The sequence below is a fragment of the Pimephales promelas genome, chromosome 5, assembly GCF_988280905.1.
Source record: "Pimephales promelas chromosome 5, fPimPro1.hap1.1, whole genome shotgun sequence".
Classification (NCBI taxonomy): domain Eukaryota; kingdom Metazoa; phylum Chordata; class Actinopteri; order Cypriniformes; family Leuciscidae; genus Pimephales; species Pimephales promelas.
In genome coordinates this window covers 38,564,454-38,587,810 of record NC_142773.1, presented here as the reverse complement: position 1 = coordinate 38,587,810, position 23,357 = coordinate 38,564,454, and the positions used below count along the sequence as shown (strand labels likewise).

At 42.7% G+C, this 23,357-nt stretch overlaps 1 protein-coding gene across 3 annotated transcripts; it reads right to left on the bottom strand.

Moving 5' to 3' along the window:
• Positions 1 to 105: 105 nt before the first annotated feature.
• On the bottom strand, positions 106 to 22,561 carry sema4e (semaphorin 4e). Of its 3 annotated transcripts, none has more exons than XM_089131493.1 (16): positions 22,543 to 22,561; positions 16,019 to 16,264; positions 12,571 to 12,894; positions 10,608 to 10,753; positions 9,197 to 9,259; positions 8,480 to 8,578; positions 8,283 to 8,382; positions 8,029 to 8,139; positions 5,215 to 5,366; positions 4,937 to 5,109; positions 4,672 to 4,828; positions 3,421 to 3,643; positions 3,003 to 3,118; positions 1,176 to 1,339; positions 940 to 992; positions 106 to 856 (listed from the first exon to the last, which is right to left on the bottom strand). In XM_089131493.1, the coding sequence occupies exons 3-16, from the start codon at positions 12,683 to 12,685 to the stop codon at positions 231 to 233; spliced, it is 2,298 nt and encodes a 765-aa protein (XP_088987619.1). In that variant the 5' UTR covers positions 12,686 to 12,894; positions 16,019 to 16,264; positions 22,543 to 22,561; the 3' UTR covers positions 106 to 230. The 3 variants fall into 3 exon arrangements, with proteins under 3 accessions (XP_088987619.1, XP_088987618.1, XP_088987617.1); XM_089131492.1 differs by having other exon boundaries at positions 16,019 to 16,267; positions 22,543 to 22,558; XM_089131491.1 differs by lacking the exon at positions 22,543 to 22,561 and having other exon boundaries at positions 16,019 to 16,330.
• Positions 22,562 to 23,357: the final 796 nt, after the last annotated feature.

The following is a 23,357-nucleotide window of genomic DNA, read 5'->3' as shown; positions in this document are numbered from 1 at the left end:
TCAAAAGTCTGGTTCAGTGTCTTATTCTTTTTTTTTTTTCATATAAAACATGGTGTTTCACACCACATTTGGCATATGGTAAGGCAATTCATCAAGGACACAAAGTGGGTCAAAACAGCAGTTTAGTCAAGAGTTAGCAGGTGCAAAAGAGGATCCAGCACCCGTGGTCTGCATTTAAAAGATGAACTATCACATTAGCTGCATTAGCAAGTCTGCGCATAACAACGACCTCAGATCTCTGACTCATCATCTATATACGTCATTGAGATCTGACCTGAGGAACCAACCGTGGTTGAGAGTCTGTCTGTTTCTCTAGAGATGGAACACCTCTGGATGTCTGGATGGTTGTTGTTGCTGTTCATGTTCACTGTCGATGACGCTGCTTTACGTTGTTGAGCCTGGTTTCCAGAGAACCTCTCGTCTCCGCACCTGTTTGTCGTGTCCTTTACCCTACTGTGGCAACATGGCAAAGGTAAATGTCCTTTGTACAGGTTCCAAATCACTAGCATTGCTAGAATTAACGACAATACCACCACCATCGCCACTAGGGTGTTCTCTTTTTCCTTAATGTCCCTGAGGGATGCTGTAGTCCCAGGTCCTGACCACATTGTTAGATGATATGCCACGTGCTGGGCCTCGTATTTCCCCTCGACAGAACTGCAGGTGTAGTGGCCGCTGGCTTCTGCGGTGGCGTTGAGGATCATTAGGCTGTCCGAGAGGATCTGGAAGGTGTTTGACGGTGTGATTGGCAGTCCGTTCAGCTGCCAGTGAACCTTTGCCAGGTTGGAATAAGGCTGGCACCACAGCTTCACGGTATTGCCATGGAAAACCGAGATGTTGACCGGCTTACTGACACCTGTAATACAAGGTCTAGATGTAGATTTGACCAAAACATAGGCTACAAATTAAAGATTTTGGGATATACTGTGTTACAATTACCTATTGGCGGACACTGACTGGCGTTACCGTCACTCAAACTCTGAATCACGGTGCTGTGGAAGTATTACAGCAATCAGTAATATGCCAATATCAATATTCGTAATGGTGTGCGAAATTATCACTTAAAAATATATGCTGGTACATACATTTTGCATAAAGAACACATTTTTGATTCATTTTTCCCGTCAAATTTCCATCACCCTAATGCATATATTATATTATATGTGTCTTCTGACCTGGTTCTGTTTCTGTGTGTGTCGTCTATGGTAGAGCAGCGTTCGGTGTTGAGGTCCCAGCCACAGTACGGATCCCTGGCTAGAACGCAGTCCAGACACGTATGGTACCGCCCACATTCACTAATGGACAGCTGCACCACGCCCACCTCCGAACCCACGTATAGCTGTTGTTGGGATGACATCACATAACTTAACATCTCTATATATAGGTTAATCAATTATTATTGGTCCAAGCTGAACATACATAACCCAAAATAATCCTTTAAAACAACACATGTGTGACACAACACCATTTAAAAGTTTAAGGTCAGAAATATATATTTTTAAAAGAAATGAAGGATGCATTAAATTGTATGAATTGTATAAAATAAAAGTATTGTTATTTTGTTTTATTTAGTTATTTTTGTCATAATTTAGGGGTGTAACAATATATCGTGCCACAATATATCGCAATACAAAAATGCAACAATACATACCGTTGATAGTAACAATATGTATCGTGGATAGTCCCCCCAAAATAAAAATGAAAAATTTTTTTTTTCAAGTTTTCAGAGTTTTAGTGTAAGTACTACATTAATATAATTTTGATTATAATGTATAATAATGCAATGTGGGAATATTTATGGGTCCTGATAATGCGAAGTGTCTAATATATCTAGTCAGTGAAAGAGGCCATGCATATTCATCTAAAATGTATTTTCAGCTTCAGAATCAAGAATATTTTTATTTTGGTGTCACCATTGTCCTTGGGTTGCAAGCACCAAGTCCAAGCCTATTCATTTAAACCCACAATGTAATATCAAATGTAGCATTTTAATCAACACTATATTTTTTGTTAACCTTTTACCATATGTCTTGGAGTATCGCAATAATATCGTATCGTGAGTTCACTATCGTGATATGTATCGAATTGTAAAATGATGGTATGGTTACACCCCTATTATAATTGTTATTTTTGTTTTGTGTATTTGAGTTTTCACAAAAATATGAAGCACCACTGTTTTCAACATTGATAATAATAATAAATGTAATTTAAGCAGCAAATCAGCATATTAGAATAATTTCTGGAGGATCATGTGACACTGAAGACTGTAGCTAAAAAAATTCAGCTTTGATCACAGGAATAAATTACATTTTACAATATATTCAAATAGAAAACATTAATATTAGTAATATTTCATAATATTACTGTTATATAATACGCCTTATTCACGTCAGCGCCATCTTTGATTTTTAATGAGAATGAAAGCGAGGCTGTGAGGGATAAACTTGCATCTCTTCAATGGGCTGTACTGTTATTTAATGTGTTTTCGGATTTTTCTGCTCATGAAACACTGGAAAAATGTCTTTCCAAGAAATTTCAGTTGACAAAAAACTCCCGACAATGTAAGCTGTGGAAAATTGTAAGTAATCTAGCAGCTTTATTCAGCTTTTTACAGCGGATGCCATTGGAAACACGGTACATCTATCCCTCACAGCCTCACTTTCATACCTGTCATGGCGCTGCTCTGAATAAGGTCTATAGTATTATATTTAATAATTTTACTGTATTTGTAATTTGGTGCAGCCTTGGTGAACATTAGTGACCTCTTTCAAAAAACTTTTGAACATTAGTGTATACAGAAAACAATTGTTAACTGCTATTTAAGATTTGACCATTCAACCCATGACTTTGGCATTGTTGTTTTACCAAGTTCGCTTTGCTGACAGAAACAGAGAGAGTATAAAATTGGACAACAAACACAGCTCACGATGTTGCTAAGTGAGAAATAAACAGCTCATATTGTTGCTAAGTGAGAAAGAAACACATTGATCTGGTTTTTTTACCTTGGTGTTGGAAAGTCGCAGTATCTTGACGGGCTCTGAGGGCTCAAATACCTGAATCTCTTCCATAATAACCATCTCTCTCTCATAATTCACAGCTTTCAGCACTGAACCGCTCTCTGAAACATAACAAAACAGAACACAACAGTTAAACACACTTACACAGCTGAAGATGCCATTAAATGTCTTGCATATATTAAATGATATCATATTAATTATATTATCTGTATTAGTAATGGTGTAGAAAAATCATTGGGTGCACATCACAAATGCTAATACTAATTTTGCATAAAGAAAACATTTGTGCATACATTTTTCTGACAATTAAACGCATTCTGTATAACATATTTTAATATATTTAAATTTCTTTTGAGGGTTTACTAATAAATAAAAAAACTAGATTAACATGAGGCATCTTTACTTGTCCCAATGAGCGTGACGTGATAGTTGCTCCCGTTCAAGGCAGTCGCTGTGGCCACCACAATTCTAGTGAAAGCAGTGCCTCTCTTCACCAGCAGGGCTTGATTTCTAATGGGCGAGACTGCCTGGTCCATCAGAGGCTTTTCTTTAACGAACTGCAGCGTTTTGTCCGGCAGATCCAGGGTTTTGGTGAAGCCCTGTTCTCTGGCATGATTATCAATGCACTTTAGTGAGAAGCAAAGGGAAAGTTACTTAACTTTGGTATCCATTAAAGGACAACTCCGGCGCAAAATGAACCTTTGGTCTAATTACACATTGTTACCTATTCAACCGTTATCTGAGATTTTTTTTCATGATTGCCGAATGTAAATAGTTTTATCTATAAAAACAGTTTAGCCTATAATGCTAGTATAACGCTAGTCTATAGGGCATAGAGTAATGACAAATAAAAATCGCTTGTTATTACCACTAACAAGGCTCAAAATAGCCCCACAGTAACACAGTAACATAATAAGGGTCCCTACATTCAAACCGAAGCATTGAGAACTTTGTCAGTGTCCATACAGTTTAATAAGAAGATATTTTATACACACAGTCAACTTCGCGAATACAGGAAGAAGCCATCTTTGAAAAATAGTCTCTACCAGTCGATCTACGAACGCCGATCCAAGTGCGCTGGTGAGATGTGAATAAAGTGATAAGGTGAGCGCGAACAGTAGGCAACATGTACATATTGAAGAGAAGAAAACGGTTCGTGTTTGTGTTTCTTCTGGAAACAATGGACCATATGAGATTCTGCACAGTTCAGCGCACTTGGATTGGCGTTCGTAGATCGACTGGTAGAGACTATTTTTTAAAGATGGCTTCTTCCTGTATTCGTGAAGTTGACTGTGTGTATAAAATATCTTCTTATTAAACTGTATGGACACTGATAAAGTTCTGAATGCTTCGTTTTGCATGTAGGGACCCTTATTGTGCTACCGTGTTACTGTGGGGCTATTTTGAGCCTTGTTAGTGGTAATAAAAAATATTTGTCATTACTCTATGCCCTATAGACTAGCGTTATACTAGCATTATAGGCTTAACTGTTTTTAGAGATAAAACTATTTACATTCGGCAATCATGAAAAAAAATCTCAGATAACGGTTGACTAGGTAACAATGTGTAATTAGACCAAAGGTTCATTTTGCGCCGGAGTTGTCCTTTAATATTGAGCGAATGTGGAAACAGAAATATTGAACAGAAGACTCACTGCTCCAGGTCGAGGGTCAGGTAGTTCAGCCGAGTACATCGCCCACTTCACAAACGACGTCTCGACGGTAAAAGGAGCCTTAAACTTGCTCTTTGAGAACACCGTCCTGACGTCTTCAATTTTGTATGCACATACTGCAGAGTATTGAGAGGAGTCTCTGCCGATACGACACGACACATCAGTCTCAATGGTTTGTGGCATCGAATCTTTTAAAGTTTGGTTTGAGAGTGCAAGTAATTGGCAAAATCAAAGAGCTCAAACTTACAATTGTAGAGTAAAAACACCATAAAAGACACAGGTGGTCCAGTTATCTTGGCACACGTGGAACATGTCCTGGACCAGAAGAGGCAGGTTAACTTTTGGAATGGGACAGTCAAGCCTCGCTTTTAGAAATGATGTCCACTTCTTTTGCAACGTCCTCTGCCCACCCAAGTCTCCCTGCGTGGAAAAAAAATTACATTATTTTGCATAGATATCATATGTGAGGTACAGATAGGAAATGCTGCCTCCTAATCATATAGAGATGACTCCAAGGGCGTTTACCTTGCAGACACGAGCCACCCGAGAGATGTCCACCTTGGTGTATGAATCATATTCCACCGCGGTCTCGCTGAAGAACAGATAGATCTTGTCGTCGTCGCCCTCTGGGCTCGATTCTCCCTCCGGGATGTGGGCCATGTAGACAAAATTTGGTTCTTAAAAGGCAAATAAATAACATATTTCAGTTACAATGACCTTCCTGTCAGCTTTAATGTGTTTTCACCCACAGAACTGTGTGTTTCGAACCATGACTGTGATCAGCAGACACTCAAACCTAGAAGTCGGGCACCAACAGTCACTCTACGGTTTAAGAAAACTAGTTTATGCTCATGTTTAAAAACAAATGAACCACTAACCATATCCGCATACTTTTATACATTGGGTTCCTGTCACATGATTAGGTTTTTTAACCCCAAATAGTAGATAACATAACACTATTATGTAGGAAAAAGCAGGTTTCTACATTGCTTGCCATTGAAAAGTAGAACGCATTTATGATAAATTGCATAGTAATTCATAGTTTTTATGTGATGTCACACCCTTATTACAGTAATGCACACCTGGCGGGCAAAACAAGGCTTTCCTCTGTTGACTGCCAGTAATTATAATTACTAATAATTATATATAAGACAGTGATATTAAAAGATCAGATTCAGTATAAGTTTATTGTTGATGCATACTATAAATAGGCAAGCAGATGAGCCCGTCCGTAGTTTCCCATTTTAAAGTAAATACTTAATGTGGTTTAATCCATTAAGCCCCTAACCCTTATTAATAAAACATACTATTCACAAGCAGCTGAACCCAGAATTTGAACTCAATGCATAAAGTTTCACATTAGACATTTACACTGCTTGCTTTTATATAGTACGCATAATCAATAAGCTGTGTAGTTAATTTGATCTATTAAAGGACAACTCCAGCGCAAAATGAACCTTTGGTCTAATTACACATTGCTACCTAGTCAACCGTTATCTGAGATTTGTTTTCATGATTGCCGAATGTAAATAGTTTTATCTATAAAAACAGTTAAGCCTATAATGCTAGTATAACACTAGTATATAGGGCATAGAGTAATGACAAATAAAAATCGCTTGTTATTACCACTAACAAGGCTCAAAATAGCCCCACACTAACACGACAGCATAATAAGGGTCCCTACATTCAAACCGAAGCATTGAGAACTTTGTCAGTGTCCACACAGTTTAATAAGAAGATATTTTATACACACAGTCAACTTCGCGAATACAGGAAGAAGCCATCTTTGAAAAATAGTCTCTACCAGTCCAACTTGGATCCAAATGCGCTGAACTGTGCAGAATCTCATATGGTCCGTTGTTTTCGGAAGAAACACAAACACGAACCGTTTTCTTCTCTTCAATATGTACATGTTTCCTACTGTTCGCGCTCACCGTATCACTTTATTCACATCTCACCAGCGCACATGGATCGGCGTTCGTAGATCGACTGGTAGAGCCTATTTTTCAAAGATGGCTTCTTCCTGTATTCGCAAAGTTGACTGTGTGTATAAAATATCTTCTTATTAAACTGTGTGGACACTGACAAAGTTCTCAATGCTTCGGTTTGAATGTAGGGACCCTTATTAGGGTGTTGTGTTAGTGTGGGGCTATTTTGAGCCTTGTTAGTGGTAATAGCAAGCGATTTTTATTTGTCATTACTCTATGCCCCATATACTAGCATTATACTAGCGTTATAGGCTAAACTGTTTTTAGAGATAAAACTATTTACATTCGGCAATCATGAAAACAAATCTCAGATAACGGTTCACTAGGTAACAATGTGTAATTAGACCAAAGGTTCATTTTGCGCCGGAGTTGTCCTTTAATATCAGTCTTATTACATTAGCCACTTTAAGGCCTGGTTTCACAAACAGGGTTTAGATTAAGCCTGGTTTAGGCCTTAGTTCAATTAGGACATTTTGCCTTAGTGTTAAAGGGACACAATGCAGGAATTCTGTTTGTCAAACAGCGACCCCTAGAGTCCCTGTGGAGTACTTGTATTTAACATTACTGTCGTAAATACCACTCATGGCGTGACGTGTTACATACAATAGTACATTGTGTTTAATTTGTCGTTTAATGAGATCTAATATATGTTGTTAGTGGTGAGAATTATCACATGATTAAATACATAGATCCGGCGGGACGAGACGAGTGGCTTTCCGGGCGAGACGGCCACAATTCAACCCGAAAGAAGTCATATAACCATTTCGATAACTCCGAAGCTGTTCAGGTAAGCTAAAAAAACTGCATAGTGTCCCTTTAAGTGCCTTTGGGCTAAGTGTTTTTGAAGGTTCTGCTGTTTATAATGATTGAAATGCTGCAACAGGTTCTCTAAATTGATTGCAAGTTCCCGAAACTTGCAGTTTGCTCACACATCTTTGTTTCTCTTCTCTTAAAAGGTGATCTAAATATTCATGGCTTGAAACAGATGGAGGAATTGACAGACCTATGTTGCAGATCTATTGATGTTTTGCGCTCTAGTTCTCCGTGATTGAAAACTATGAATTGGCAAAAAAATATTTCAGGGAATGAAGCAAAGATTTCAGCATTCAGGATGTGTACTTTCTGCAATTGAAATGAATGGGCAATGGCATGCTAACAAATAACTATATCCAAGCTTAATAGCCACAAAAAAATATGTATTATTGTCTTGTGGCTGAAAAAGCTAAAAAATATAAATGCGAGTGGTGTTTGCCAGAGTGTTGCAAGGTATTGCAATTAGTTTTCTAATGTGTTGTAACGGTCTTTAGCACACTGTGGTTGAAGGTTTGTTTAGACATGCCCATTATCTCACCATTGAGCCAAGTGCTTGCAAACTCTGTCCGTATGATTTCGTCCGTGCTGCGCATCATAACTGGCTCTGAACCCCGGAAGTTAATTGAAGTGGCAGTGTATAACGCTCCATCTGCAAGAGACAAAAAACATGAAAAAGATGATGTGGCACTAAATTAACACTTGTTTATAGTTGCATATGAGTCAGTAGAGGTGTCGATTGTGCTTAATCTGTTTTTAACTGGCAAAATTATGAATAAACAGTCAAGTACGTACCAACCATCTCAGACGTGTATCGTTGATGAGGATCAAATGGACATTTCCCCTTTCCATCTTCTTGCTTGTTCGCTAAATTCAGCTGACCATTTGCATAGGACTAAGAATAACACGTGAAAAAAAAACACATAAACCACTGTCTTCTGCACATTCTATGTTTGTAGTCTCTAACACTGAATATAATAGATGAGACTCACCATATGGTCACAGGATGGGTTGAATGCTTTGGTTCCACAAACATACATACTGCCATTTTTATTTTTATGAAGAATTCGGATATAGTTTCTGCAGTCATTCTAAAGAAAAAACAAACAATTTTGCCGTGAGAAACAAATAAATGATGTGATCTTTGTGTAAAGACCTATTCTCAATTCTGACCACAATGTCTAACCAAGCAGAACCAAACACTTCCCTTTCCTATGTGTTCTTCGAATGAATAAGTTCTAGTGGTTGTTTTTGGCTTTTACTTGATAATATCTGTCGATATCTGCTGAAATGATCAATACATGCAGGTTGTACTTTCTTGCATTTTGCTTTGTCTTTAAACCTCTTTTTACCTTGATATTTGCATAACATATAAAATTCATGCAGCATCTATACAATGACACACATAAAGATCAATAAAAATAAAGATCATTCCATAAATTATATTTTGAGAATATAATTTAAGTACATTTTAAAAAATTTCTCAGACAAAGAATGTCTTAAAACTGAATACTCTGCATTTACAATAAATTAATATACTTCAGGTGATCAAAATGTACATATCTACCAATATATAGCAAGACAGATAATAAGACACAATAAAAGTTGGTGCAAGGTATTATTTGTCAAAACATTTTTTTTACACACACACACACACATATATGCCCAAAATGCAATTGTTTTATTGAATTCCAAATGTGAAAACTCACCGTAGCATCTTTTCCTTTATAGGAACAATCATTTTGCTGCTGTTCTGTGACTGCCCAATTCACCTGAGGAGAAACAACACAACTTATCATCATCCCTGTATAGGGTTCCTACACCTTGGTTACCTTCAAATTCAAGGAGATTTCAAGGACTTTCCAGGTCCACTAACCTCAAATTCAAGGACTTGTGAGAGCAAGGTTACGTCGTGTTACCTTGTAGGATACATTAGGTGCGTTCCATTCGACAGGGTCCCTACGCAGTGTTCACTGCTCCCTACTCCCTGAACACGGTATATAAGTTGAAGTGGACTTCACTGACTTCCTGTGAAGTGATGTATCGATGTTCCCTTATTCCCTATGCCGTTTGCAGTGCCCTTCGAACTGAACATGTTCGTTCCCTTCGAATTGGAATCTCACTTAAGATGGCGAAATACCCTGTGAAGTCCACTTCGCAGTCCACTTACGGTCGAATGGAACGCACCTATTGTTACCCAGATAAACAGTAATTCTGAGGCACTCAAAAGGAAAATAAATATATAAAAGCCTTTATTTAAACTTGGCTATCCATTAAAAACATATGCCAACATGTTTCGGCCTCATTGGCCTTCGTCAGGGCAAATTCAAAAATGGCAGTCAATAGACTGCAAGCTATATATCTGCATGTAGTCACATGACCTAAAGTCACAGGTGCTCATCTGCACATATCACCTGACGAAGAGCAATAGGAACAACTTACTTTAGATGAGACAAATCACATTTACATATCAGGATAGCTTAAAATATCAATATAAATGGATACATATAACAAGACGTTACTTTATATGACAAATTCAATTTCATACTCTAATAAATATGTACAGTCTCAGATGTTAAATACCTTTACAATTTCTATATTTTACCTCTTTTCACATCAAGATGCAATTTTAAATATCTATATAGACTGATACATAAAGCAAAACATAACTTATGGATATAGCCTGTTACAAGAAAGGAGAAAAATCCAATTCCAACTTTAGACCTGGGTATTGATTAGCACCTATTGTTAGTTTTGCGCGAGTGAACGTCATAGCGACGTACAAAACAAAGTTCCTCACGCTGGAAACTTTACTTAACGTAAAGCATAAATGCGTGTAACTAACGTAAATCAAGCGAGCTAGTATGCATTGGCTACGAAGTGTTGGCAAAATAACACATTAGCAGAGCGGAGGACATAATATAGATTTTTTTCCCTAGAAAATTTCTTGCACAAAATAAATTAAAGCACTGTCAAGGACCTGTATCTATGCATGTTTATTTTCAAAAACATTCCAGTTCCTTGAAAAAAAAAAATTCAGATTCACAAACTTTCAAGGACACGTGGGAACCCTGAGGTGAACACATTTATCACAGCATAAGAATGCATTTAAGACCTCACCATGGCCTTCTTGACTGTAATGTCATCTAGATCGAGGGCAAAAATGGCTTCCCTGGCACCCAGGATGAGCATGTTGAGGTCTTCCCGCAGAAGCATAGTGGTGTAGTTCCAAACACCCTCCTCGCGAAACAAACGTCCTCCATTACCTAGCAACAAATGAAGGCCACAGTCAAGGGTGGGAGTTGCAAACATTTGCCAAAAATGGAAAACTCACACACAGGACAAGTAAATGTTGTTTGAAAACAAAGGAATGTAGTCCTGTATCTCGTCTGTCACCTTTGGCTTGCTCGGTTGGGGTTTAAATGTACACAAATACGGTGCGTGCATAATTATTATGCAAGTCGATATTCTGATCATGCTTTTATTTCAAACACATTTCTGAACCACATCAATCTTAATAAGTACTATACAATTTTTATATAATATTTAAATTAAAAAAAGGTATTGTTAATGAGGGCTGGAAGTGGACAACACCTTATTTCAGATGTGTATAATTATTAAGCAGGTTTTCTTTCACAGGTAGAATGAACCAAAAAAAGTAAGAAAGAGAGATTTAACTCACACTGAAGAGAAATTATTAAAAGCCAATTAGAAGGATGTGATACTATAGAAATGCTAAATTATTGAACAAGAAACGCTCCTGGGGACAGCAGGGTCACAAAAAACAGTTTGTGAAGAAAAGATATGAAATGCAAAAGACTAAGATTTAGGTGCAAAACCATCAGAAACCCTTTAGTCTCCTGTGCCATGATTTTCTAGAACTGCACCCTACCTGGAGTCTCCAGAAGTACAAGGTATCAGGTTCTCAGACACTTTGCTAAGGTAATCAGATTCAGATTATTTTATTTCATGCCATGTCAGAGCTATTTTCATGGCAAAAATTCATTTACAAAAATACAAACATCATATAAATACAACAAAAACAAAACAAATATAAACAAGAAGTCATATTATACATTTAAAAAAAAAAAAAATCCAGAACCTTTTCAGGCATAATCTCATTAATTGTGTCCTTCAAAGAAGTAACTTCATAAAAGAGCCTTCTGCTTGCGTTAAGTCCAGGACAATCTACTAAAAAATGTTTGACAGATAAAGGAATTTTACAAAACATACATAAAGTTGGGTCTTCACCTTTAAGCAAAAAAGCATGGGTAAAACTTGTATGTTGCTAAGGTAAAGAATCCTGAAACATGAAGAGTTGTGAAATACATGAAGACTGAATGGCTTTATAGACAGATAGGCTGAGAGTGACCCTTGATGGACCAGAACCACTTCCTCTTGCACCACTGTTTGAGGAATATATCTTCCAGAAACTGCAGTATGATTTGGGATTTGATCTACCCTTAAAGGTCCCATCTTGCTCATTGTTAGTCGCAGCTCACACCATGACTTCTTCACCATCGCTACTGTTGTCGGACTGGTGCTGGTATCTCATGAGTTAACCAGTCCATAAACTATTTCACAATACTTGTGATTTTTATCAAGAGGGGGTCATGTTTCAGGATGCCTTGCCTTAAAGTCACGAGAACCTGACACCTTGTACTTCTGGAGATTTCCAGGTAGTTTGCAGATCTGAAAAATGGTGGCTCTGGAGACTGAGTATAATTAATTGTGAAACCAACAGAAACTCTTTTGCAGTTAACATGCAGATTTTCTTCTAAACCTGTTTTTATGACCATGATCAATGGTTGACCAAAGGTCACACCTTAACTTTACAGTTTCTATAGTATCACATCCATCTCATTGGCATTTAATAATTTCTGACTCTTCATTGTGAGTTAAATCTCTCTTTTTTTTGGCCATTTTACCTGTAAAAGAAAACCTGCTCAATAATTATGCACAACTTCCAGCCGTAGTTAACAATTATATATCACTTGTAAATGATTAAATACAAAATCATTAAGATTCATGTGGTTTAAAATTGGTCAAATGTCCAAACACAATTGTCATAAATTACACTTACTATCCATTGGCACTGTTTTCCGAGGTATGTTATTCGATGTCTGTCCCTGTCCACTGATCAACGTTGCTGGACTCCAGACGTACAACACACACATAACAGCCAGCAGAAACATCATTCAGTGTTCCAGTAAAAATAAATAAATAGTCCGTGATTTTGGTCTAGAAGACTGTGCGAAATGCTAAATTCCTCTGTTGTCTGTCTGTCAGAGTTTTCTCATCCTTGCTTCTCCTCTGCTTCAGTCCGGAGCTCTTCCATACTGAGATATATGACTTAAACTGCAAAGAGGGATCTTCAGAGAAGCAGCGAAGAACGCTGTGAGGCCATCTGAAAGAGAGAGAGAGAGAGGTGAACAGGCAGGGGTGCTGGCAGCCGTATTTCTGTCACTGCTTTAGTGATGCTAATGAGGAGGATGAAAGCTTTTGCTCTAAGACCATGACAGAGACACACGGTTCTGCTTTCCGTGCAACAGAATGACACAAAGCCACAACAGCTCACCGAAAGACACCCACCACATCCTGATATACGTCATAGAAACCCCCCCATAAAATCTAGCTTCATAAGTGAACCCTCACGAATTCACAATCTGAAAAGTTTAAAAGTCTCGTTCAGAGCAATACGCTGATAAAAAAAAATCTCAAGACATGTTAATTGTCATAAAGCTGGTGTTACCTAACAGATGTTATGAAGAAACAGGAAGAATCAGAAACCATTTTGTAACCAGTTGCTAACTACACTGTAAAAATACATGTTTTACAAGTAAATAGTACGTCAAGCTCCGTCTTTCTAATCTAAAATTTCACATTATGTGTTATTTGACGTTTCTTTGTAAATATTTGCAAAAAAACAAAACAAATGAGAAAATCTTATTTTCTAGGTTCAGGGTGAGTTATGTACTAAAGAAAATGTAAATGCGTGAAAGTTTTGGGTTTCAACCAGCTCTGACTAGAAAACCATATCCTGTCCTAATGAAAACAAAACCACAAAGGCCCGGTTGCACAGATAGGGCTTAGATTAGTCCTTAGTTCAATTAGGGCATTTAAGTAGCTTAAGTAAAAAAAGACTTTACTGGTGTACATCTCGAGACAAAACAATGACCCTGGTATATTTTAAGATATCTCGGTGCAAGTTGCTTTCAGTTAAGACAGCTCAAACATGCATTTAAACCTTGTCTGTGAAACCATGGGGAAATGACTGCACCCTCAAAACACCACCTCTGGAAACCCTCAACATCCTGAAAACACAAGTGCTCATTGGTGCATTTTAATACATGGGTACAACAGCATATATTTATAACATTGCTGACTGACAGCATGATTATGCCATTTTATAGGTGATGAGCTGTAGCATGTGCTATCTGATCAGATAGCACTCATATTTCACTAGAAACATACTTCTAAATCATCGTGGGGACTACCTACCCTACTAGCTTCTATAGGCTCTATGCACGGCGGTATTTCCGGTGAAGATATAAGGATGCTCGATAACTTCCGCCGATCGTAGAGTCCAATGCAATACCGAGAATTTATATTGGATTTTATACTCCATGGTTATAATAAAGAAACGTTAGTCACAAAAACAGATAAAACAGACACCCCTTGTTGTGTTTATGCTTCTTTTTAAAATTATATTAAATAAACATTACTATATATAAAATTACATCTAAACGTATGTACGTTTCGTTTCAAAGACGGGAGGACAGTACATTTTGAAGACTCTGCCATAATCCCGTTTTCCTCGGTTCTCCTCCGCTTAAATCTCCACAACCGGAAATGGACGAGCATCCTTGCGTCAAATGCGGAGCTTATGCGTGCATATAGCCCATTAAAGGCTCATCATTACCACCGGCTAACAGACTACAAGCCAAAAATTAGGCTACACCTTTTGGGGAATTTTAGATAAAGTATGAGTCAAATATTATTTAATCCCTTAAATGAATCTTTTTTTTTTTTAGTCTAAGAACACCCACATAAGGAAATGAACTACTTAACGTTTTCAGAAAGCGTGCAGGTTAGCTCAACCTGACCCCAAACAGGTTTCAGAGTGTCATGTCTTACATCAAAACATCATGAAGAGAGGCATCATGTATGGAAGCTTGTTTCCGCCACTGAATAAAAAAAAATTAATAATAATAATTGTGACTATTTATCTCACAATTGCGAGATATGAAGTCAGAATTTCGAGATATAAAGTCGCAATTCTGAGAAATAAAGTCGCAATTGCGTGATATAAAGTCACAATTCTGACAAATAAAGTCTCAATTGCAAGATATAAAGTCGCAATTCTGAAAAATAAAGTCGCAATTTTAAGATATAAAGTCGCAATTATGAGACAAAGTCGGAATTGGGAGAAAAAAAGACAGAACTGCGACTTTTTATCTCACAATTCTGACTTTTCTCACAATTTCGAGTTTATATCTCGAAATTCTGACATCTTTTCTCACAATTGGGAGATATAAACTCACAATTGCGAGTTATCAGGCAAATTCTAAGGGGAAAAAAAGACATTTTTTTTAACTCAGAATAGTTTAAATCTCACAATTCTGACTTTACAACATGCAATTTCGACTTTATATCATGCATTTCTGACTTTATAACACACAACTGCGACTTCATATCAATCAATTCTGACTTTATATCTCGCAATTATTTTCTTTATAACACACAAGAATTGTATTTTGGATGCAATTAATTGCGATTAATCGTTTGACAGCCCTATTGCTAAACTTTCCAACTTGTATATTTTAGTTTAATTAATAAAGTTTAAATAATCCAATACAATCCAATAAATTTCTTTAGGCTTTATGTCAAATGTCACGTGAACAAACAGAAAAAGGCCTCATCGTATTCGCTAGTGTTATCAACATGAAGGCGATATCTATGGACTTTTAACGCTAACCCGTATTAAACAGGTTTCCCCAAGTATTTCCCTGTCTCTGCCATTGTTCGAAAAAGCAAACGTTGCACCTCCCCAAAACACACCAATGGTTGAGACAATGCTGCAATGCTTTGATAGCATGACAAACTCAAAGTATTAACACGTTTGGGGAATTGGCCTATAAATGCAGTTGATTTGAATCTGCATATTAAATTGAAATATTATAAAATGTGTATACTTTACAATTATATAAAGCTTCTTTATGACCAGAATGTAGACAAAACTGACAAATTGCATCATAGTATTTCCATTTAAACACCATTTTTGGACAACACCATGATGGTTATACCATGGTATTCTTACAGAGCTATTCACATTATTGTTGTTAACTAGAACTAAAACAGTTGACATATGTCTTTTGGTAATTTCAATAAAGCTATAGCCTATATAGTTACCTCTTACACAGAAGTGTAAACAAATCAGCTGTTTCTCTAACATTACAGTTTTGGTCTCAGTTCCTCTGAAAATAAGTTTTGTGGAAATTGCTGAGATATGTGTGAGAGGATCAACTCACCATGCAACCGAATTCTGCTAGTCTCTCAGTTGTCCTGCGCTCGCATGAGTGGCTCCTCTTCGCACACACAAAAACTGCTCCAGTCCTCCCATAGAAAACAAATCAATGTGGTCTAAGTGCCAGAGACAGCAGAAAGTATGTTGTGAGTCGTGGCTCTGCAGTGAATGGAGCTCATGGTGTCTGCTGCCCTGTGTGAAAGAGCATTAAACTTCTCAGATCCTGCAGCGTAGATTCAAAGACATTCTTCTGCTGGAGAGAAAAGAGAGAGAAAAACATGCTTTTAGAAGCTCTTCAATCTCAACAAGTCACTACAAGTGTCAGCGTGTGTGTGTGTGTGTGTGTGTGTGTGTGTGTGTGTGTGTGTGTGTGTGTGTAGGAGAGCCTACTGTGCTCTCAAAGATATGGTTTTCAAGAAACCCAAGTTTGCTGTAGTAAACAAAAGGAGAAACCAATGTTTTGATTTTTTTTTCAGATATACAACAGTTTCAAAAGACATTTTTCATTCATACTGCAGAAAAAACGTCTCGGTTACGTATGTAACCCTCGTTCCCTGAGTAGGGAACGGAGACGTTACGTCAGAAGTGACGGAGATTGGGGGTTTCGCATAGAAAGCCAATCCTCTTCGAGTATTAAAACACGAGCCAATGGCATGCAATGCCTTGGGGCTGCGGAAATTTGCATAGCGTACTCCGCCCTACTCCGTGAGTATAAAAGGAGGAAGTGAACGCAACCGCAGTATGTCTTCGCTGAGGAGCCAAGACTGAACTCGGCCTCTACCCAGCGATACAGCAGAAGTGGCAGGGAGACGTAACGTCTCCGTTCCCTACTCAGGGAACGAGGGTTACATACGTAACCGAGACGTTCCCTTTCGTAGTCACTTCGAGTTACGTCAGAAGTGACGGAGATTGGGGGTCTGTGCCATCACGCCATCTTCAAGCTGTCTTCCAGTGCCCTGCGAAAGACTGAACCCCCGAGCCTTACCTCTTTTTTTTTTTTTTTTTTTTTGGGGATCCGACTTTGACACAGGATTACCAAGGTACACTGGGAAACATATCCCGAAGGGGACATGCTACCAGCTGCCTACCGAAGGGAGGACTTAAGAATACACATATGGCCACATAGGAACGCATATGGAACACTGGAGTACCAACCGCAGGTGGCTACTGATTTAAACTCCAGGGGTGGCAGATGGCTTGCCAAGGGAAGACACATGCTCAGAGAGGCTTACAGTGGATAATACACATGAGACGGTTACCATGGGGAACCGTGCGCATGGAGGCACCTAGCTAGCATCCAGAGCCACGCAGTGGTGCCCGCATCGTCGGTGCTGGAGGACTCAAGACTTCAATGGAAGAACTGAGGAAATATCGCACTTATCCAGTCCGGGGAGTGGAGTGGCGAGCAAGCGAAGACACCTGAGCGGATCCAGAACTGGCCGAAACGAGTACGTGAGAGGATACCGGCTCAATTCGCAGATTATAGAATCTGGCGAAGGTGTTGGGTGTCGCCCAGCCTGCAGCTCTGCAGATGTCTGTTAGCGAGGCGCCGTGCGCTAAAGCCCAAGAGGAGGCTACACTCCGAGTGGAATGGGCCGTCACACCAAGGGGGCACGGAAGGCCTTGCTGCTGGTAAGACAAAGCAATGGCATCCACTAACCAGTGGGACAGCCGTTGCTTTGAGAGAGCCCTTCCCTTCTGGCTCCCCCCATGACAGACAAAGAGCTGGTCTGAGGTCCTGAAACACTGCGTTCTGTCGACATAGGTGCGGAGAGCACGTACCGGACAGAGCAGTGCCAAGGCTGGGTCTGCCTCCTCCAGGGGCAGCGCTTGCAGGTTCACCACCAGGTCCCGGAGGGGAGTGGTAGGAACCTTGGGCATATATCCAGGCCGGGGTCTCAGGAATACGTGAGAGTAAGCCGGCCCGAACTCCAGGCACACTTCGTCAACAGAGAGTGCGTGCAGGTCCCTTACTCTCCTGATGGATACCAATGCAATCAGGAGTGCTGTCACATAGGACAGGGCAAAAACTCTACCGACTGCAAAGGCTCCAGGGGAGGCCTCTGCAGAGCACCCAGGTCTACTGAGAGGTCCCCAGAGGGCAGGAGGGGAGGGAGGCGGATTTAGCCCCCTCACTCCCCTCAGGAACCTGATGACCAGGTCATGCTTCCCATAGACTTACCTTTCACTGCATCATGAGACGCGGCAATGGCCGCGACATAATCCAAAGGGTGGAGGGCGACAGCCTGCGCTCCAACCCCTCTTGCAGGAAGGAAGCATGACTCCGATCGAACATCTCCGGGGGTCTTCTCAGCGAGAAGAACACCAATTGACGAAGAGGTTTCACTTCAACGCATAAAGGTGTCACGTGGACGACGCTCTTGCGGAAGTGATGGTTGCCGCCACCGCAGGTGGCAGCGAACTCAAACCTGCCTCGTCCCGTCCTGGAGCCACACGTGCAGCCTCCAAGATCGGGACGAGGGTGCCACAGAGTGCCCCGTCTCTGAGAGAGTAGGTCCGGTCTCAGAGGAATAGGCCAAGGAGGTGCTGTCGCGAGGAGCAAGAGTTCGGAGAACCACGTCTTGGTGGGCCAGTAGGGGGCTACCAGCAAGACCTGCTCCTCGTCCTCCTTGATCTTGCACAACACCCGTGCAAGGAGGCTCACTGGGGGAACGCACACTTGCGTGGGCCCCGTGGCCAGCTGTGCGCCAGCGCATCCGAGCCGAGAGAGCCGCGGGTCAGAGAATAAACTGGGCGCAGTGGGACGAGTCCCGAGAGGCGAACAGGTCTAACTGTGCCTCCCCGAACTGGTCCCAAATCAGCTGGACCGACTGGGGATGGAGTCGCCATTCGCCGGAGATGGGACGGGCCCGGGACAGCTCGCGGCTGCCCGGTTCCGGTCTCCAGGAATGTAACTGCACGAAGGGACCTCAGGTGCTTCTGACTCCATATCAAGAGGTGGCGGGCGAGCTGCGACAACCGGCGCGAGCGTAGACCCCCCCTGGTGGTTGATGTACGCTACTGCCGTAGTGTTGTCTGAGCGGACAAGCACATGCTGGCCCTAGAGCACGCTCGGAAGCGGTGCCGGGCGAGCCGTACTGCCAACAGCTCGAGGCAATTGATGTGCATGAGGCGCTGGGCTCCTGTCCAGGAACCGGCGGCTGCATGCCCATTGCACATGGCACCCCAACCCGTGGTAGACGCATCCGTGGAGACAACGAGATGCCTGGAAACTCGCTGAATAGGGACCCTGTCCGTAAAAAGCTGAGGTTCGACCACGGGAAGAAGGATCGGCGGCACGTCGGAGTCACTGGAACTCGGAGCGAGCCGCGATGCCATGCCCACCTCGGGACTCGATCGCGAAGCCACAGCTGAAGCGGTCTCATATGAAGCAAACCGAGCGGCGTTGCCGCGGCCGCGGATGCCATATGCCCCAGGAGCCTCTGAAATAGTTTCAGTGGAACCGCACTCTTGCCCTCGAACTGTCGAAGACAAGCCAGCAGTGAGTGCGCGCGCTCGTTCGTGAGCTGCGCGGACATGGCGACCGAGTCTATCTCCATGCCGAGAAAAGCGATCCTCTGCACGGGGCAAAGTTTGCTCTTTTCCCGGTTGACCCGAAGGCCCAGACGGGCTAGGTGCCGTAGCACCAGGTCTCTGTGTTCGCAAACCTGAGCTCGAGAGTGTGCTAGTAACAGCCAGTCGTCGAGATAGTTCAGGATGCGAACCCCGTGTTCGCGAAGGGGAACAAGGGCTGCCTCGACGATCTTCGTGAAGACGCGAGGGGACAGAGCTAACCCGAATGGGAGAACGGCGTACTGGTATGCCTGGCCCTCGAAGGCAAACCGAAGAAACGGTCTGTGTCGAGGGAGAATGGAGACATGGAAGTACGCGTCCTTCAGGTCGATCGCTGCAAACCAATCCTGATACCGAACACATTCGAAAATGCGTTTGGCCGTGAGCATTTTGAACGGTAGTCGATGGAGAGAACGGTTCAAAATGCGCAGGTCCAGGATCGGTCGTAACCCACCGGTCTTTCTTGGGGACAATGAAGTAGGGGCTGTAAAGCCCGGACCTCACCTCGGCTGGAGGGACCGTCTCGATTGCACCCTTCGCCAGCAGGGTCGCAATCTCCGCTCTCAAGACTGGGGCATTGCCACCAACCATCGTGGAGCGAACTCCCCTGAAGCGGGGAAGAGACCGTGCGAACTGAATCGCGTAGCCGAATCCGATCGTTCTGATGACCCAGCGGGAACCCCGGGAAGCGCTAGCCAGGCTTCCAGGAAGTGAGCCAACGGGGTCATGCGAACCACAGACGTCCCCCCGGAGGGGCAGCGAGGCGGGTCGACCGGCATGCGTGCAGGAGTTACCCCGTCCGGATGCACCGTCGAAACCCGCTCCCCGACAGAAGAGACCAGGGAAGGCAGAGCGTTCCACGGGGGTCTGTTCTGCCGGGGGTCTGGCGACAGAGGGGGAAGGGATTGGCGTAGCCCGGGGACGACACACGCACCCTTCCGCGCCCTCCGAGACAGAGAGGAATGAACGGGGCGACGCACTGGACGTCGTGCGCGCTCATTCCAGTCTGTGTGCTCAATGACAGTGTCAGCTTTTCCTCAACCAGCTCAGGGAGCTAGCTAGAACAAAAGATTCTCCACCGGCCCTCCACCGGGGAAGGAGGGGCCCTGCCACCGCCTCCTGAGAAAAACCATGACACTATCACTGAGCGGCCCGCCTCAGGAACATCGCTTCGCCTGGCATCTAGCGGGGCACGCGGCCTGAGGGGGGCTCTTTTCTTGGGACGCTTACCTGTGGCCTCCTCCGCGACGCGAACCGGCTGAAGGCTGCTGCTGGGGCCGCGTGGGAGGGAAGGGAGCCGCAGGGGGGCGTCCTCGGCGGCGAGCTGGCGGAGGCGTCCGAGCCGACGGCTGGTTGGAGGCAGCAGCTGGCCGTCGGGGCAGAGAAACCGCCTTCGTCTGCTCCTAGGCGGTCGAGAAGTGCTGGGCAAAGTCCTGGACCGCACCGCCGAACATTATGATGCTCCTGGACCACAGCGGTGGGCATCACCTGACCAAGGGAGCGAGCGACCGCCTCCGTGACCCGTTTAAGGACAAGGTAGGCGACAGGCTCGCAGCTCGCTCGGTCCGTCACCTCCTCGTGCACATTCCTGAGCAGCTAGCTTTGTAGGTGCTCATCATATGCAGGGCGGAGGCCGCCTGTCCCGCCGCTCTACAGAATCGCGCCGCCATAGACGACGAGAACCCATAGGCTTTGGAGGGGCATCTGAGAGCAACCGCCGGTTGACCGGGGGAGCCCCAGCGTACCCACAGACAGCCGCATCGCCGAGGGGAGGAAGGGCGGGGAACTAAGCACGCTTTTTTATTTATTTATTTTATTTTTTTTTTTTTTTTTAGTGCGTGTCAGTTCCGCATGCAACTCGGGGAAAAAAGGAAATTGGGGTTGGCCGTGGCCGTAAGGCGGCAGCGTTACCCAAAAACCAATTATTCAGCCGCGAGAGATCGGGGAGGGGCGGAGTTCCACCCCCACCCGATGCTCACGGACGCCCGAGATAGCACGGCCATCATCGCGGGATCAGACACGGCGGCGCTGACGCTCCCGAGGGAGGCAACGCGGCCGCATCCTCACTTCCCGAGGAGTCAAGCCCGCCTAGTGATGCTGTGATCGACATCGCATCATCATCTGGAGCGCTGCCCGAAGCAGCCGGTGCCACCGAAGAAGCAACCGACTGAATCGAACTAACGCTCGCTGGCTCTCGCACTGAGGCGGGAGGTGTGGCCCGAGGAATCGTCGGGGCTTATCCCACACCATCACCGTAAATCACCAGGTCCCCGGGTCGACGGGCCCCCTATGGAGGAAACCGATCGAGCGGGGGGGACCGGGACTCTCACTCAAGTGAGATCATTGAGTCTCGACCTCAGTGTAGAGATGGTCATGTTCCCACAGAAGGAAAATGAGTCATCCACGAACGCTGCTGCTGCATGCTGAAATGCCCAGGCATACAAAGCAGCGATCGTGACCATCAGATGACGACAGAAATCAATCACACCCAGAAGAGCACGGGCGAACCGTCTTTAAAAAGACGTGCGCGTGCAGCTCTTTCAATGAGAGGAGGAAATTCACTCTTTCAGCGCTGAAGCGACCAGGGAGAAGCGCAAAGTCTGGCAGACCACTGCTCAGATCGCAGGCGATGCAGAATCTCGCTGGGTACCGCCGTCACACCAACACTGAAGAGGACGCTCGTCTCGAAGAGTCTTGAACAGTGCTTTCAGGAGTGAAGAGGTTCTCTTGGCTCCGAAGCGAAAAACAAACTGCGGTTGCGTTCACTTCCTCCTTTTATACTCACGGAGTAGGGCGGAGTACGCTATGCAAATTTCCGCAGCCCCAAGGCATTGCATGCCATTGGCTCGTGTTTTAATACTCGAAGAGGATTGGCTTTCTATGCGAAACCCCCAATCTCCGTCACTTCTGACGTAACTCGAAGTGACTACGAAAGGGAACCAAGACGTATCTCACCTCAGAATCTTTGTAAGAGTCATCGGGACTTGTGCTGTAATCTAAACTGTTTTTAATGTTCATAATGACAAATTGTTTCAATTTAAATGTTCACAATAACTTGAAATCCGGATGAACTTGTTCTGTTGGCACTATACGCTGGATAGCTTCATAGTTTCATGTTTCATAGCTTGCATATTCAGTAACGTTAGCTATCTCTCACTAACACCTCAAAGACAAATTTATTTTAATATGGAGGTAACTTGCTAAACCATGTTTACCAGTATAACGTTATTTTACTGTATTTGAGGACATTTTTCAAATCTGGCCCTCGATCACATTAAAACCGAACACTCAAATAGGGCTGATTAACCAGCACTCCAACGTTTAACGTTACTCACGGGTGAATCAACATAGTTGAATAGTTGAATTTTGCAAATCGAATTAAGGCTGATATTTCTGATTTAACTTTAATTCAATTTAGAAGTAACATTATTTTGTTAACATTTCACCAACTGAAATTATTTCAATCCCAATTTGAACATCGAAGCGCTAGCGATGCATCGGCATGTTTAGTGTTAAAAAAAGACTTTATTCAGCATCCAACTACAACTAACAGTTAAATCAATGCAATTACATTTGTGTGTTAGAAACTTTGAAGGGAACAAAATGGTGAGGTAAAGTCAGCTCCGCCTCCTGGTGGTCAGTCATTACGCGGCTAGGCCTTTAAATAAATAAATAGTTACATGGACATTAAATATCTGAGTTTAATCATTCACTTGTATGGCCTAGAAGTATTTAAGTCTCCTCTAAACGCGGCCCATTAGACACATTTA

Bases quoted from the DNA above. Each gene is read 5' to 3' on its own strand.
- sema4e (XM_089131493.1), bottom strand. From the start codon at position 12,685: ATGATGTTTCTGCTGGCTGTTATGTGTGTGTTGTACGTCTGGAGTCCA. The intron at 8,383-8,479 runs GTGAGTCTCATC...TGTTATTCTTAG, and splicing joins ACCCATCCTGTGACCATATG to TCCTATGCAAATGGTCAGCT. The intron at 5,367-8,028 runs GTGAGATAATGG...TTGCCTTTTAAG, and splicing joins TGCAAGCACTTGGCTCAATG to AACCAAATTTTGTCTACATG.